Below are 1,022 nucleotides of genomic sequence, written 5' to 3'. Positions count from 1 at the left end.
ATGGGGGACGAGCCGCAGCTCCCCTCGGGCAGCCCGGCCCTGCAGAAGCCGCCTTACACCTACGCGGCTCTCATCGCCATGGCCATCCGGGCCAGCCCCGAGCAGCGCCTGCCGCTCAGCGGCATCTACAGCTACGTCTCGGGCCGCTTTCCCTATTACCGCCGCGGCCCTAAGGGCTGGCAGAACGGCATCCGCCACAACCTCAGCCTCAACCCCTGCTTCCTCCGCCTGCCCCGCCGCTCCGGCGCCCCGCACCGCGGCGGCGAATGGGCTCTGGATCCCGCTTTCCACGACGCGTTCCCGGGGGGCGATCGCCGCCGCCGCCGCCGCTCGATCCAACCTCCGTCGCCGCTCCCCTGCTGTCCGTGCGCTGCCCGCCCCGCTCTGCCCCGCGGCTGCCGCTGCTCCGAGCCGCCCGCCTGGAGCCCGCCCTGCCGCTCCGGTGCCCGACAAGCGCTGCTCACCTGGAGCCCGTCCTGCTTCCCGGGCTGCCAACGAGGGCCGCCCGCCTGGAGCCCGCCCTGCTGCCCGCCCTGCTGCCCGGAGTCCCCGCAAGCGCTGCCCGCCTGGATCCCGGGGCCGAACCCAGCGCTGCCCGCCGGTAGCTCGGCTTCGTCCCCGCTGCAGCCCTCCTGGCCGCTGTCCGGCGTCGCCTCTGCTGCTGTCCAGTGCCCGCCCGAGCCGGGCTCCCACCGCCCTCTGGCTGCCAGCAGGGCCCCGGTGCTGCCCTGAGGCTTCCAGGTTCCGTCCTGCCCATTTTCGTGGTGATGCGACTTGCAGAGGCCCCACCCGTCAGAAGATTGGTCTGGAAGATCCTTGTTGGTTGAGCAGAGCCCCGTTGCGTTGCAGTGGCTGAGATGTGCTGCCGTGTTTCACGGAGCTGTCTGTGAGATATCTGCACTACAGCCATTTGTCAGTTCAGATTTATTGGTGTTTGAGCTTAGGACCACCCTAAAGGGGGCTGCAGAGCTTTGGCAGGCTCACCTGTGTGTTGTCTTGTTGAATCTGGAAGTATACAGAAG

The 1,022-nt window shown here is 69.0% G+C and overlaps 1 protein-coding gene across 1 annotated transcript; it reads left to right on the top strand.

Annotated features, from left to right (window-relative positions):
- On the top strand, positions 1-732 carry LOC122186371 (forkhead box protein E3-like). Its single transcript, XM_042882955.1, has one exon. The coding sequence runs from the start codon at positions 1-3 to the stop codon at positions 730-732; it is 732 nt and encodes a 243-aa protein (XP_042738889.1).
- The last annotated feature ends 290 nt before the right edge of the window (positions 733-1,022 follow it).

Source organism: Lagopus leucura, unplaced genomic scaffold, assembly GCF_019238085.1.
Source record: "Lagopus leucura isolate 7727_CA_CO unplaced genomic scaffold, USGS_WTPT01 Super-Scaffold_100037, whole genome shotgun sequence".
Classification (NCBI taxonomy): domain Eukaryota; kingdom Metazoa; phylum Chordata; class Aves; order Galliformes; family Phasianidae; genus Lagopus; species Lagopus leucura.
The sequence above is the reverse complement of the archived record's forward strand: the minus strand, read 5'-3'. Positions and strand labels throughout refer to the sequence as shown.